The 15,691-nt window shown below is 42.3% G+C and overlaps 1 protein-coding gene across 1 annotated transcript; it reads right to left on the bottom strand.

The window, feature by feature from the left end:
- Nucleotides 1-3,985: 3,985 nt before the first annotated feature.
- Nucleotides 3,986-9,108, bottom strand: LOC146301391 (meprin A subunit beta-like). Its single transcript, XM_084669159.1, has 14 exons — nt 9,097-9,108; nt 7,921-7,957; nt 7,779-7,832; nt 7,646-7,683; nt 7,397-7,475; nt 7,114-7,231; nt 6,850-7,028; nt 6,523-6,741; nt 6,124-6,273; nt 5,759-5,807; nt 5,476-5,687; nt 4,879-5,331; nt 4,494-4,682; nt 3,986-4,104 (listed from the first exon to the last, which is right to left on the bottom strand). The coding sequence occupies exons 1-14, from the start codon at nt 9,106-9,108 to the stop codon at nt 3,986-3,988; spliced, it is 1,908 nt and encodes a 635-aa protein (XP_084525285.1).
- Nucleotides 9,109-15,691: the final 6,583 nt, after the last annotated feature.

The raw sequence follows: 15,691 nt of genomic DNA, 5'->3' as shown, positions 1-15,691 counted from the left end.
CTTCGATGTCTTTAAAATACATAAAGAGACTGCTAAGTTAAGTAGGTGAAACAATAGAAGAAGACTTACGCATTACAGGAAATGGAAGATATAAAAAATGCTGAATCAGCATGAAGGTATCATAACAGTGCAGCTGCAGGACTTAATTATTAGGTGATAACCAACCACAACGTGAGTAGTAATCAGAAATATTTGCATGGAATATTGGATACGTTTCCTGGGTTGTTTTTTATGTCGACACTGCACACATTCTTGTTGACTACCCCTCACATTGATGGTTTCATCCATACACAGTATAATTGCAGACTAAAAGTATTTTTCTGTTCCCCTTAACATCAATGTTAACCATTAACTTACCCTTGATCCTGGGTTCGGTCTTAAGAAATGGACAATATATACATGATTAGTGTTCAGGTTACGTAAAACGTGGTTATTAATATACCCAAAAAATTGTTACAGTGACAAATTGACAAAAAAACTCTTACCAGACTCAATGTTTGTGAGACAGTTAAGCTCACAATAAGAAATGTAGTGAAATACATCATCTTGAGGTGCTCCTGAGAGATAAACAGAGACTTGAATGGCTATGATGTTTTAATTCAATTAAAATTTAAATTACATTTTACGTCCAGGAATTCAAGAACAAGTCTGTCAAAAATAAACTCTTACGTTAAGGACCAGTTACTGACTGGTTATGACTCCTCATCAACTGAATTTAGGTTTTGAATCAGAAAGTGCTTATGTAGCCTAGCGGAAGAAGCTCATATTTCTGTTTTAGACAAAGGAAATACCTAAGCAGGTTTTCAAGTCACAAAGGACTGGTGTTTAAAAAGATTGGATGTTTCAAGCCATTTTCCCCTGACATGTTCCTTTGTCTACAGTAACACAACTCATCGTATATTCTGTCACATGTCCTGTCTGCAGGTGTCTTGATTCCAATTAACTTAAGCCATTAAATGCCTTTTGAAACAATACAAGAGGCGCCTCTATAGTATACTCACAAACTGAAATCTTGTGAGCATACTTTTTTACATCTGCAGAAAGGTAAACAGGTTTTTGTAATTGTCATGAATGGACATTACATAATGCTACATGGTTTTAGGCACCAGTATGTCTGTCTTTAGGAGTGAATGAATATACTGTAAGATACATAAGTGACAGGCATGTCATCGCATGATAATTATGATAAGTGGTGTACAAGCTATGTGTGTCAGTGATGCTGAACCACCATCATGGGAAACAAGCCATGAAAATGTGCATATTGCAAATCGAATGGCTTCTAATGGAGACGTGCATGTATATCATGCACTACGCATAGTTAAAAACACATTTTTCACCTATGAATACTCAATATTTTATTTTAAAAGACAAATCTCTGTAATGCCTGTAGGGCTTAAAGATCCCTAAAGATGAATTACTCTTTTGATGTTCATGGTCTAAAATCATTGGAATATTACTACTGGTTTAAAATGACAAATTAAATACAGTACAAGTGCTAATTATAAATGACAGTATCTTTGTACACACACTTTTGACATTTCTATTGAGGGATTAGCATGCATTTTATTAGTCAAGATCTGGATGAACATTGTTGTGACAGTGACATGCAGAGTGGACACACCTTGTGTTGTTGGAGAGGAAAACATGAGAACAGACATGAGAACAGACACAATACTTAATCCTCGTTTATTATCAGACAGTAGTCCATGAGTCTCAGAGACAGGAATATCATATACTGAATAAATATAGTTATTGACAAATAAAAGAGTTGAAAAGAAGATGAAACATTTGAATAACATTTGAATCACACAAAATTGATAAATCTTTGTTTTAGTAGGTGGCAGTTTGTCAAGCCTCTATCGTTTTCATGTGTGGACAGGATTCCTTCACAAACATCATTATGATCATTCCGTGCTGGCATTTCAAAAATGGATCGTCATCATGATAATGGAACAGATATTGTCTTACTGCGAAATGTTGTCTAGCAACATGTCTTGTGATTGCAAATATTCATGTCACATATATTTTATTTCCATTTTATTACAAAATTTTCTCTGAGCACTCTTAATACACTTTTTAAAGGTTTTAAATGATCATTCAACCACTTATGTTGTTTATAGATGGTTATATAGGTCTTTAAAAAATAAAAATCCAATTAAAAATGAAATGATAGTGATCCAGGGTTTTAAAAGTATAAAAAAAACACCATTAACTATAGAATCTTAACTTAACCACGTTCCCAATCTGGACCTTTCAACTTCAATTAAGCATATCACCTCCACAATCCCATCAAATTCTTAATAATATCACGTTTATTATAACATCAGCATTGTCTTGTTATATATATGATTCACAACGAGGAACATTTTGTCCATTCAAAATATATCTGCTATTGTTAAGTAAGCCCTAGGTGTCTTGTTAAAACAAATGGTACAAACAGAAGCTTCTTCAGATGCGTCATCACACTGAGTCCAGCAGGTTTTTCCAGCTTTTCTGTATCTGCACGATTATGTGTGGACATGGAATGCATCTGCAGTGATCGCATCAGTGACATTTCTCTGAGAACAATTGTCATGGAGAAGACCCTACCTTGTTTGAGCATGACAAGCATGTGTCTCTGCACCGCAGTATTATGGTGAAAACAAACTTGATTGAGGCTTCTGACCAACCAAACCTCAGTTTCCACATCATGAAGCTCTCTGTTTGCTAGTCCTACAATTCTAGAGCCCTCTGATGATTCTCATCAAGAGGTTTGACAAATTGTCGACTGATGCTTCATTTCACACCATGAATAACATTATTTTCCATTATTTCACAACAACCCTTTGGAAGATTTGTGATCTAACATCATCTCTATAAAGCAAAGATAGTAAAATACCAGATTTTACTATACACAGTAATATAGCTCTAACACAGAGAAAATAAAAGCCAGTATTTTATTCCTGTCTGGATGTGTTCTGAGGGTCTCTGAGGTCTCAGGACATGGGTCAGCAGGGTAGTGGCAAGGCAATAAGGAAAACCAGAAGGAGAAGTACCACATCTGTGAATAAACTATAAACAAGTACTGGTAAGGTTATAGGATAGTTTATAGTAAGTTACAAATTGAGCAATCATTAAAATCCCAAAAACGGTATACGTAAAAAAGTATACGGATGATTTTGTGTGGGTGGTGAGAGAGTGAGAACTAGCTTACGAAAACTGCTAAAAATACCATTACATAACACAGCATGAATCTGGACAGTGGTTATTTATTGGTGTGTAAAATGGCCTTGTCCAATAAATATTTTGATAATCTGTTTGACAAAATTAGTTTCAAGGTTTACTGTAAGAATAATGTTGTTATCAACTTGCACATTAAAACCAGACAGGAGACATACCTGGCTGCAGATGATGTTACTGCCTGAGTCCCAGTGATGCCTCTGTCAAACAAGTGAAATAGTTGGTGAGCTATCTCAATGTGTCAACCTACAAATGTGTGTCTTGTCTTCAAACCTAAAGATTTCACTGTACATAGTCAATTTATGCATTTGTGTGTGCCCTGTGTGGATTTTCTGATAGCTTCTTACAACTGTCTACTTAGAGTGACTATTGTCGTTTGGAAACAGATGTGTTAGTCGACTCACACATTTCTAGAGTCGAATAGCATCAAACAAGAGAGCAAACATACCTGGTTATAGATGATGTTACTGCCTCAGTAGCGGATGTTGTTGTTGATGATACAGTCCTGCCCCTGTCCAAAAGGGGACATTATTGGTGAGCAACATCTTAACTGTGTGTCAACTTCTAAACGTGTGTGTTGTCTTTCAGACCTACAGTGTACATTGTACTCTATTTGTATGTCTAAGGTGTGGTTCTCTTGTGCCTGGCCTGATAGCTTTTTATAGTCTGCTTATTGTGACTACTGCACATATTCTGTCTGTATGTTCAATTTGGGTCTGTCGTGTCTTAATGTCTGGTCTTGTAACAGTAAACATGTATAGGTTTCTCACAGTTGGTTCAAGCACATCTCTTCATCTGCTCTGTCACTCCGTGAGAAATGATGGTAGTCGGTCTTCAGGCGAGGATTGGGAAGATCTGACCGGTTCATATGAAGACTTGATATATCTGGTATACAAAACGTGCCAGTCACATGTTATTTGTAGTTCAATATAGTTTTCACAGGGAAGCTAACTCAGTCCCAGTCCAAAGGTGTATTTTCAAGATGAGTACCGTCGTTTGAATCTAAACAGTAAAGAAACGGTGTACATGACCGTGTTATAAACCAACTTACCTGCTGGATTACACAGAAAACCTGCCGTTAAAGGTTATTGATTCATAAGGATAGCAGAGTGACATGTAATATGTGACAATTTAACTTGTCCAGACAGTACAAAAGACAATGAATTAGTCACCACTCCTTCACCATGGAAACATACAGGGGACATCAAGTGACAGGATGGTTTATGACAAATCCCGCTCAATATTTTGGAGCATGCTCAGATGAAGATGCCTACCATTAAAGCTTAGTAGAAAGAAGACATCGCCTCCCTTCATGAAGCTTCCTGACCAGAGTACATTGTGGGACAGGACGTTACGATAGCCAAGGTTAGGGCCGGCGTAGTAAAAGGAGTCAGTGCTGGAGTCAACAAGCTGAAATCCAAACTTTTGGGGTTTGTCCCAGTAAAACATGGTATCGCCTTTGCCTTGATGTTATGTTGGAGAAGAGAAAGGCAAACATTTGTGTTAATATACAATACGGGCAAAAACACTTATTTCAAAAGAGCAACGTGCAAGTTTGATACTGTTTCAAGTACTCAGAACAACATTAATACTTGATTGATTTTCCAGTATCTTGTGTGTTTAACCAACTGTGAAGCCAGACACATCTTTTGTACATACTGGTAGTAAAAGTGCGTTCGGGATCAGTGGTGATGCTAATCTGCTTGGACATGCGCTGTTGGATCTGAGAGTTCTGGTCCAGAACCTGGACGGTCACCTGCCTCCAAGGACAAGGCCACTGGAGCTGGTCGTCATAGGGACCGGACACCAGGCGGAAGAAGAGCCCAAAGTAGTCGGAGTTGAGTTGTACGAGCAACTGGATCCCGTAGCCCTCCGCAGAGTAGAACCTGGGACTATGCAGAACGGTGCCCACCTCACTGGTTGTCAGGACGTGATCGAAGTTTGGGATTTGCCACACGTGATGGGGACACTCGGTCTCTGACAGGTTGATGTCGTCGATGGCGAAGCCTCCGGTAGAACTTCCTGCTCCTTTACGCACCTCAAACTCCACCTGGAAGGTTCCGTGGGCGTTCAGAGACACGTGGTGCAGCTGCCAGCGGTTTGAAGGTGGACCTGGGAGAGTAGCAAGGTTTGGAGAGAGGGAAATATCGAAAGAGAGGTCGGTTAGGAACAAAAGAGACAGAGAGTATTGACAAAAAGAAACCAAATCGCAAAACAATTTCACTTAGCAGGACTTTTAAAGACATTCAACATTACCTGTGATCTGGCCCATGAGGTGGATGGCTTCATTTGGACCATCTCTGTATTCCCTGATCCAGATGTTGAGCAGGTCTTGGGTGCCCCCGCTGTGAAAGTAGTAGAACTGTAGACACTGGAATGACCTGACAGGCATCATAGTCCTGCTCTGCATCTTGGCTCCCTCTCCCTCTCTGACCAAAGCCGTGCTGTAGTGCATGAAATAGCCGACGCTATCTGCAAAAATAAGTCAGGTTCATAACTCAGTATTAATGTGTAATACATCTTTATAAAACAAATTGACTCACCATTTTGATGCGTTGAGGTCTTGTTTTCAAGAACAGGGTGTGTCCCTGTAAAACATATAAAGTAAAATCAATAGTTTGGCAGAGAAAGGGTCGGATCATTTTGTCGATCAAATTATTTCGTAAATGACTGACCTGTCCAATAGCTTATGCTGTTATCCATAACATTTGGAGCAGTATTTGTGAGATAGAGTATAATAAAAATATACATACATATTATAAAAATAATACTTACTGTTGTAGAGAGAAGAATTGTATCCAGGCATGTATGTTCTGGCTGTAAAGGGCAGTACTTTAATATGAGGCACCACAGAACGATACAAATGGTGCAAGTATTTTTATTAATTTTTTCTCGCTTGCCTACCCTCTAGCGCCCCCTGATGGGTGTGATCTGAAGCAGGCCCACCCTGGGCACTGCTAACCCTCTCCCAGCTGCTATTGCCCCTGGCACAAAGGGTCATGCTACACATACTGTCTTCAAAACTGCAGGACTCCATGAAGGTGACTGCAGATGCTTCATGATGAAAAAAAGAGCACTGCTCACAAATCAGCCAACACACAGGGGATCCATGGTGAATGGTGACCAAGGTAAACTGCCAAGGCACTCCAAGCACACCACAATTCTCCATTGTTTAAAACTCCATTGGATACACTTCTGCAATGCCCATATAGTGTATTTGTATACGTATGACCTAATGACGCTAACATTACCGTGTACAGCAGTAATTTGACTGATTAAATATAAATATGTAACTTAGCCTACTGCAATTATAATGCAGGTTTATCTTCAGGACGTCGTTGGGGCTCATTTCCAGCCGTTGGCCAATCACATCCTGGAACTCGGGCTGAAGAGTGATGATGGTGGATCCGTTGCCATTGGTAAAGTCATCTTTTCCATAGTGCATCACTGAGTTGTAGTCATATAGAGTTCCTAGGGTGGTGGTTTCACTTGCACTTTGTTTGACAAAATTGTGCTGCATTTCTGAATAGTGAAATGTTTAAATGTTTTTTTAGTTATTGCAAGAAATATAACCGCTTCCTCCTCGCTTGAAGTGAAACACTGAATTCAAGAACTGGAAAGAATAGACACCTTTTTCAATGTGGTCCCAGATGATAGACACATAGTCATCTCTGTCGTATCTCGACTGCTCGTGCCATAATCCCAGAGCGTGGAGGAACTCATGCTCCACAATGGCATGCTGGTCGCACCACTGACCAATCGACAAGTGTTGGTTGCCACATCGTTGATTACCAACATAGGAATAACATCTTTGGAAAACCAAACAAAGTCATCAGGAAGGGAGGGAAACAGAATATATATACCAAACTTATTTGACAGGTACTGGCATCCTACCCCTCGTTCTTGACCACAGAGATGTAGTTGGGCTCAGTGTCGCGAGGCTTGAAGTCCACGCATGTTCTCAGGCGAATCTGCTCCATAGCTTGTAGGATCACTCCTTTTGCATTGACATCTATCCATACAATACATTTAGTCATTTAGCAGACGCTCTTATCCAGATATTAACACAATAACACATCTTTAAGCTGGGAAAGATAAATCACAAACAATGGGGCGTCATGTTAGGAAAACAGTGTCTGTGATTAACCTACACAGAGAACCATTTCAGATGCCTCACCGAGACTGGGGTCCAAAACATAGGGGACTGGGATGTCCCATCGGTACTGGTCCCCCAGAATGACGTTCCTTAAATGTTCCTGTGAAGAAACACACGTCATATGGAACACAAACAAATTCCTTAGAGCTCTGTGGGACAAGTGAAGTGCTAAATCATTGTTTTGTTGATTGCTCTGTCTGGCTGCACGATCATAGGCTAATAGTTTACCAGGATTTATAAAGCGACACATAAAAATATAGGCCTACTTACAGACTTCAGCAGTATGTCACCCTCATGCAGATCAAGACCTAAGTGTTGGAAATGCCATTCACTAGTGTCACAAGCAGGGAGTTTGGAAGACAGTGTTTTTTTCCCTACACATAGTTAGTTCTCTGACATTTACCTTTGTTGATATCATATATGTCCAGGTATCTTTCATTCTCCTGGCTGTCAACGTCTACAGAGAAAGAGTGTAAAAAAAAAAGTAATATCCACTTGGATTAATTTTATTGTCTAATAGGGTGAGTGTGAGAGTGCGGAGTTACCGTGTCGTTGGTACAGTAATGTAAGACCCCGTTTAGCCTACTTGGTTTTAAAATGCTTCGTCTTGGGACCCAAAAAACCTGTACAGTAAAAAAACACCTGCGAGGTGGTCTAAAAAAAGATGTGTAAACGCTCATTTGCATGTCGCAAATTACTTTGCCCTGTCAATCTTAACAATTGTAGTAGACCATACAAATTCTTGAAACCTTAGTTTTCTAAGCTAGCCAGTGATGTGTCTTTCGTAAACTAGTCTACGCTGCAGCAGGTGTGAAGGGGAATGTCTCGGCTGCCCACTTGTGTTCGGATCACCCAAACGCATTTTAAAACCAAGTTTAAACGGAGCCTTGGGCATCAGTAATCGTCTTTGATCTCCAAAATCATGTAAAGAATCAGAAAAACCGCAGGTAGCCCATTGACGCATTGTTAGCCCGTCTTGCCAGACAAACCATGATGTTTTGATTATGTTACAACCTGTGTTAGTCTAAAACTTTTTGATTCAATAGATTTGTATAGGCTACTGTACCTCCTATTGAAGCTGTTGGCTGTGAAACATGCAAAACACACCGACACCATGAACACTTGATGAACTTAAAAGGGACACCACATTCAGTACAAATGCATAAGTATAAGGATAAGACACATGCACGCTGATGGAACTAATGAACTAATGAAGTAAATTATAAATAGAGTGAGACCATGTCTTACCATTGCACATATCTGTTGTTTCAGAGCAACCAGGAGTAACAGGAACACAGACATTGTCTGTATTGATTCTGACAGAGGATAGTTCTGGAGCAATTGGAGGATAAGCAATGAGAAGTTGTCCTTCTGGCCCTGTTACTGGTTTATATTCAATTTACCTCCCAATCTGTTTAATCCTGCCACTTGTCAGCGATACCAGCGGACTACCATCTATACAGACTGTCCATTGTGTGGTTAACTCATAGATTGTGTCTCTGACAACCGTAACAAAACTGTGATGTGGAGATGGGAGGTACGCCAGTCTAAAGACCAAGATCCAGCCTATCCTGTTAAATAGCCAGAAGTGTCCATTTAAAGTGGTGTCATTGAAGACAGCAGTTTGCACTAAACATTATGCATGTACACATACCCTCTCACATAAGCCATAACTAAGTCATACATTTGGATAAAGACATAATCAAATTATTCCCACTTACATTGGAAGCCATGTGGAAGTTCTAATGTCACTAGCTTGACTACCCACAAAATATATGTGTTGGACTTGCTCTAAATACAAAACTGTATCATTACAGATTGACAAAGTTCAGACTAATTCGGTCAGTTTTAAGATGATGATCAACCTGAGAAAGGTAGGCTACACTTGTGGACACAGAGTTCCAACGCGAAACAGTACATGCCACGGTTCAACAGCTCTGAGATTAGTCAACTATAAACACCCAGACTTTCTTAGGTAAAATATAAAGAAAAGCTTATAATTGGCACATTTTCTATAGGCCTGTGTTAGTTGGTGAATAGTGAACCTGTGTAGGCCTACTATAGTTCCACACGAAACCTCTCAGACCTTTATAGTAGACCCCACAAACTTGTTTACGGTCACAGTAAATCTAGCTTCCGACTGGTTATTGAAGATGAGATTAAGCACATGATAGGCCGCAGGACATAAAAAGTGTAAATGCTTTAATGTTTATTTAGACTGATAATATGTCTCACCTTAAGTGCTGGTAAGAGACACCAAATTCTGACACTACCATCATTATTATTTGTCATGAACAGCAGCAACATCACAATTTGATATCACTGATGGCTGATCACCAAAACAAATCGTTGGACCAATATCACTGAGTCAGATCCGATGTCATGTCTTATGGAAGACCACTAGGCTGACTTAGGCTATTATAATTAATTACACAATCTTTTACATTACAACAGCTTTCAAATAAACATCGGTCTACTGTAGGCAGACGATAGGGTGAATGGCAAAGTTACATAGGTTAAATGTTTTTTTTACAACTTAATTAACAGCCAGACAACATTCTGGTTTTGTTGTGTTGAAACATATATTTAAATTGTGGATTTTTCTGTATCCTGTCTGTTGTGTCAGACGGTTAATTTTCATACTCAGACAACATTTTTGAACTGCCGCAAATACCGACACTAATCCGCGTCTTTTAAAACAACAGGCTGAAGTGGAGGGCCAAAGGGTCATTGTCAGCTGCGCCTTGCATATTTAACCCTTGTGCTGCCTTCGGGTCACATGACCAAAAGGTTCATAACGAACCATCGTTGTGTTTACCCAATTTTACCCTATACAAAAGCAAATAAAAAAAATATATTTTCACCTTCGCAATGTGGGGGGGGGTCTGAGACAGCCCAACGATTAAAAATTGTCGCAAACGAAGGTGGGTCAGAATGACTGATGGGTCAGAATGACCCGAGGAGAACACAAGGGTTAAGGCGGTTAGCACTACAGAGGCAGCCTCGTCTGGCAGCCTCGTTGCACGAAGACTCAGTCGAACAAAGACAAACGAGTCTACCTGCGGAGTCCACTGAGGAGGATCACCTCTTCTGATAAGTATAAACCTATTTATATTCATAATTAGATCATATTCTACCTATAACTTATTCTTAGCTAGCATGTGTTTCCTTAGCATTCCTGTTCATTACACTACCTGTAGACGTAGATATGTCACAAAGTATATACGGTCAACTTCTAACCTTCACTACCTATCCAGATCTTCTCCACCTGCCCTCTCTCTTTCTTTAGGGCTCTGGAACTGCCAGTCTGCTGTGAACAAGGCAGACTTCATCCCGGCGTTTGCATCCCAGGCTTCTCTTCATGCCCTTGCACTGACAGAGACGTGGATCCGCCCAGAGAACACTCCAACTCCAGCTGCTCTCTCCGTCAACCACTCCTTCACTCACTCACCCCGCTCAACCGGACGGGGTGGTGGGACAGGCTTGCTTCTTTCCCCTCATATTAAATACACATCCACACCACTCTCCTTTACTGCCAAATCATTTGAACACCATTATGTGATGATAACTAATCCTATCAAAGCATGCTTAATTGTTCTTTATCGCCCGCCAGGACCGCTTGCTGACTTTGTGGAGGAGCTGGACATGCTCCTCAGCGTCCTCCCGGATGATGGAACCCCCGTGATAGTCCTTGGGGACTTCAACATCCACCTCCAGGGAACGCAGGCTGTCGACTTCTTGTCCCTCCTGACCTCCTTTGACTTGACGCTGCTGAGCACACCAGTGACCCACAAGGCAGGCAAACAGCTAGACCTCATCCTGACACGTAACTGTATCACTGACTTTACCTCTGTAACCCCATTACACATTTCTGATCACTTCTTTATCAAATTCTCTGTCTCTCTCCCTCCAACCCCTCCTACCTCCCCTCCCCTCCTAACTTTCCGGCGCAACCTCCGCTCCCTATCCCCCTCCCATTTCTCCTCGGTTGTAACATCCTCCCTCCCTCCCATTGACGAGTTCTCGTCCCACCCCACTAACACTGCCACTGACACCCTGTTAACCACTTTAACTGTATCACTTGACTCTCTGTCCCCTGTCAACCAGGCCTGCGTGATCTTCTCCCTCCTGCCCGTGGCTTACGGATGTTATTCGTGAAGAGCGGTCCACCCTTCGAGCAGCTGAGAGGAGATGGCGCAAGTCCAAAGACGGTCTGGACCTTGATAAGTATCACTCTCTCCTTAAATCCTTCTCTTCTCACATAACTGGTGCTAAATCCCTCTACTTTCTTAACAAAATTAACTCTGCTTCAAACCCCCACAAACTTTTCTCTACCTTCTCCACCCTTCTTAACCCACCTCCCCCACCCCCCCCCCCCTCTTTCACCCTGACAGCAGACGACTTCTCCTCCTTCTTTGAGGAAAAAGTCTCCGACATTAGCAGTCGGTTCCCTAAACCCACCTTTCTTACCCCCTCACCACTCATGACTGACCCAACTAAATGTCTAAACTCTTTCTCTCCCCTGTCCGAGTCAGAGCTCTCTGACCTCATTCTCTCTCATCGCCCCACCTCCTGCCCCCTTGATCCTGTCCCCTCCCCTTTCTTTCAAACCATCTCCCCCTCTATCATAACTTTTCTGCTCCATGTCTTAAACTCCTCTCTTACCTCTGGCACCTTCCCCTCTGCCTTCAAACAGGCCAGAGTTACCCCTCTACTCAAAAAACCCTCCCTTAACCCTGCCGTCCTCCAGAACTACAGACTGGTATCACTGCTACCCTTCTTTTCTAAAACAATTGAACGTGCTGTATCTAACCAACTGTCTAACTTTCTCTCTCAGAACAACCTGCTTGACCCCAACCAATCGGTTTTCAAGACCGGCCACTCCACAGAGACTGCCCTCCTTTCAGTCACCACTGCCCTCCAGTCTGCCAGAGCGGCTTCGAGGTCATCCGTCATCATTCTGCTGGACCTTTCTGCAGCGTTTGACACGGTTAACCACCAGATCCTGCTCTACAGACTTTCTGAGATGGGCATCACTGGCACTGCACTCCAGTGGATCTCATCCTACCTTTCGGGAAGATCCTACCAGGTCTCCTGGGGAGGCAAACTGTCTGACCCACACCAGCTCTCCACCGGTGTCCCACAGGGCTCCGTCCTTGGACCCCTCCTCTTCTCTCTGTACACCACCTCACTTGGACCAATCATCACCTCCCATGGCTTCTCCTACCACTGCTACGCCGACGACACCCAGCTGTACCTGTCGTTCGCCCCGACCGATCCGGGGATCTCAGCTAGGATTGAAGCCTGCCTCGCAGACATCTCCGCCTGGATGACCGAGCACCACCTCCAGCTGAACCTCGCCAAAACTGAACTTCTCATCATCCCGGCTAAACCCTCCATCTCCCACGATCTGTCAATCACCCTGGGATCTGCGACGGTGACCCCCCATCCTCTGCCAGGAACCTCGGGGTTACCATGGATGACGAGCTCTCCCTCACGGGCCACAGTCTCCCGGTCTTGTAGATTTACCCTCTACAACATCCGGAAGATCAGTAGATACCTGTCTGAGCACTCCACCCAGCTGCTAGTCCAAGCACTGGTCCTCTCCAAGTTGGACTACTGCAACTCGCTGCTCGCTGGTCTCCCAGCATGTGCAACCCGCCCTCTTCAGAGGATTCAGAACGCGGCGGCCCGCCTGGTCTACAATCTACCCAGACGCTCCCATGTTACCCCGCTCCTCATCTCTCTCCACTGGCTACCCATCAACGCCCGTATCAGATTCAAGACCCTGGTACTGACCTTCCGAGCAGTGAACCGGACTGCACCCGTCTACATCAAGTCTCTCCTGCAACCTTACACCCCCACCCGTCACCTACGGTCTTCTTCAGACAACCGCCTGGTGGTCCCACCGCTCAAGACTGCCCGGTCCCAACACAAGCTCTTCTCCTGCCTGGCCCCCCAATGGTGGAACCAGCTCCCCACCTCCATCAGGGACACTGACTGTCTCCCCACCTTCAAGAAAAGGCTCAAGACGCACTTGTTCCGGGAGTACAACGGCACTTAAGAATTCTTGGCTGGACTTGTCAGTTAGTTTCCTCCAGGATCACAATGACTCTTATTAAGTGACTCATTGCTCTTTTAGATTAGATATAACGAAGCTAAGTCTTGTACTCGCTGTGAAATATGTTACTGTTGATTGTCTTCTACAGGTACAGTCCTGCACTTTTGTGGTTCATGTTGTTTTAATTTGTAACTTGTATAACTGCATGCTCTTATGGGTCGTCCCTTTTGGCACTTGTTTAGCTTTTTCACAATGTATGCTTCATGTTTTTGGCTACTTGCAATGTTTGGGACAATCTCGTTGTTATGATCAGTGACCTATGCTCTTTTGTAAAGCTCTCTCTTGGAAGTCGCTTTGGATAAAAGCGTCTGCTAAATGAATAAATGTAAATGTAAATATGAAAAAAGGGACATTGTGTAATAGGAACACAATTCAAGTTGGGCAAGTGAACCACCAGTGCGTTTAGTAGATTATTTAGTAGGTGCTGGAGCCCCTTGATGACCACACTGTCCATTCTTCCCATCTACCTGCATCCTTTAGGACATGGGTAAGTTATGGGTAAGTTAAATCATTATAAACTATTCCTTGCAATGTATGGTCCGGAGGAGTGGGGAATTTGAACCGTCAATTTCTTGATCAGCAGCCAAATGCTCTGCCACTGTACTGTACTCACACCACCTGTAAGCACAGCAATCACCGTGACAGTCACTAGAGGGCCCCAAGTAGCTACAGCCCAACTAGAGACTGAGTAATAGACAGAAACAATTTTCATTTCTAAGAGCTTTGACAACTGAAAAGAAAGCTAGTTCTCAGGAACATGAACATGAATTGCTACACTCGGGTAATCAGAAAACACTTTGTCCCAAAGGTAAATGGGACCTGCATGTTACATTGTAGCTTCAGGTTTAATATAAACAAATGACAAACATACATAGATACACATTTGTGATGTTTATCTTCTTATCTCCCCTCAACACAGCAGGCATGCAGACACTGTCTCTGTAGCATCCTCTCTCCTATCCCTACCTCTCTCTCCTTCTATCCCTCTCTCTCCTTCTCTCTCTCCCTATCACTCCTTCACTCTATCCCTATCTATCTCCTTCTCCCTCTCCTTCTTTCTTTCCATTTCCCTCTCTCTCTAACACTCTTCATCTCTCACTTCCAGTACTTATCAAGGCCCAGTCTGGCTTGAAGGAAAATAAGCCAAATAAAACTAAGATTTTCCACAATACATAATCCAGCAGGTTTCAGAAGAACAACCATGTGCTTCTGACATTACATGGGGGGGTGTTTTTTAGATTAGTATCCTTCTGTTTTTCAGGTTTCTCCTGCACACAGTGTCAACACCACTAAATACTTTTGTTGTTGCCTTTGAAAGTAACTTGTTGCTGGTTTTTGTTTTTACGGTCTGCCTGTGAGTGTCAGGGTCACCCTGGAGGCCTTTGTGTGTGTGCGTGTGTGTGTGTGTGTGTGCAGGTGTGTGTGTGTGTGTGTCTGCAGGTGTGTGTGTTGTGTTGTCAGTGGACTATGCCCCTCCACGCTGGATGCTGGCAAATATGGAGTTGTGACGCGTCAGGTGTGTTTCTTGCCTTCTCATACTGAAACCGATAAACAATAACTTTATAAAGAGTCATAAAGAAAGTGTGGCTGTTTCCTCATAGCTTGAGCAGGGGAATTATTTTAGTAATACTAAGAATTGTTCGTCCTTTCTCAATGAACAACACTTTTCTAAAAATAACAAATTCTTATCCCCTAAAATATATAATTACTAAATTAATCTTTTAGAATAACTTTGAAAAGCTCACTGTTTTCCTTGTTTTCCAGATCATGACAAAAATAAACAGTGCAAGGCCAGATGTTTTTGTGTACTTTTTTTTTTTTTTACAAATTAATTTGTTTTAATTGTGCATTTTGGGGGTTTACAGTAACTTAGAACACGGGTGTTGGGTCTTGTGCTCTCTCTCTGACAGGTGATCTAGAGTTAGAGTGGCAGCGTCTGCAAGCTCCAACATGTGAATGGCTATGGTGTGTCCTGAGCTAAACCTGTTAATGCAGTGTGGGACAGAACTGTAACAAAGGTGGAGAGGAAAAAATAGAGAGGGCATGTCAGGACTTGGGAGAGTCCTAGAAGCTACTCAAGCTATAGAAATTCATTAAAAGAACAAAAACATTGCAGGCTGAAATGGGAGAGACTTTAAAAGCTGTTTCTTGCCTAACCATTTCACCAAAAACCTTTCCTAGACTAGGTTGTCAAA

Source organism: Hypomesus nipponensis, chromosome 2 (genome assembly GCF_054491055.1).
Source record: "Hypomesus nipponensis isolate SF chromosome 2, ASM5449105v1, whole genome shotgun sequence".
Classification (NCBI taxonomy): Eukaryota; Metazoa; Chordata; class Actinopteri; order Osmeriformes; family Osmeridae; genus Hypomesus; species Hypomesus nipponensis.
The sequence above is the reverse complement of the archived record's forward strand: the minus strand, read 5'-3'. Positions and strand labels throughout refer to the sequence as shown.

Coding starts and splice junctions, on each gene's coding strand:
- LOC146301391 (XM_084669159.1), bottom strand. Junction 7,476..7,645: donor GTGACATACTGCTGAAGTCT/GTAAGTAGGCCT, acceptor GTTTCTTCACAG/GAACATTTAAGGAACGTCAT. Junction 6,742..6,849: donor CTGGGACCACATTGAAAAAG/GTGTCTATTCTT, acceptor TTCACTATTCAG/AAATGCAGCACAATTTTGTC.